The 365-nt window shown below is 57.8% G+C and overlaps 1 protein-coding gene across 1 annotated transcript in view; it reads right to left on the bottom strand.

Annotated features, from left to right (window-relative positions):
- Positions 1 to 216, bottom strand: part of EMH_0078850 (uncharacterized protein) — a gene marked incomplete at both ends in the record, with an annotated part of 2,833 nt that extends 2,617 nt beyond the window's left edge. The window contains 2 exons of the mRNA XM_013500056.1: positions 3 to 124; positions 202 to 216. Coding sequence (XP_013355510.1) covers positions 3 to 124; positions 202 to 216 — 137 coding nt within the window. The remainder of the gene's footprint in view (positions 1 to 2; positions 125 to 201) is intronic.
- Positions 217 to 365: the final 149 nt, after the last annotated feature.

Genomic DNA, 365 nt, shown 5'->3' with positions numbered 1-365 from the left:
TCTGTTTTTGTTTCTGCTGCTGCTGCTGCTGCTGCTGCTGTTGCTGCTGCTGCTGCTGTTGCTGTTGCTGTTGCTGCTGCTGCTGCTGCTGCTGCTGCTGCAGGCAAGACAATGCTAGCGAAGGCTATACGAACACCACGAAGCCGGCTGCTGCTGCACTCGTTCCTGCTGCTGCTGCTGCTGCTGCTGCTGTTTCTTCACCTCCTGCTGCTCCATGTTGCTGCTGCTGCTGCTGTTGCTGCTGCTGCTGCTGCTGCTGCTGCTGGCAACACAATGCTAGCGAAGGCAGTAGCGAACAACACAAATACGACTGCTGCTGTCTTGCTGCTGCTGCTGCTGCTGCTGCTGCTGCTGCTGCTGCTGCT

This window comes from Eimeria mitis, genomic scaffold (assembly GCF_000499745.2).
Source record: "Eimeria mitis Houghton genomic scaffold, Emh_scaff4970, whole genome shotgun sequence".
In the NCBI taxonomy this organism is placed as follows: Eukaryota; Apicomplexa; class Conoidasida; order Eucoccidiorida; family Eimeriidae; genus Eimeria; species Eimeria mitis.
Note: the sequence above shows the minus strand (reverse complement) of the source record. Positions and strands in the feature narration are given on the sequence as shown.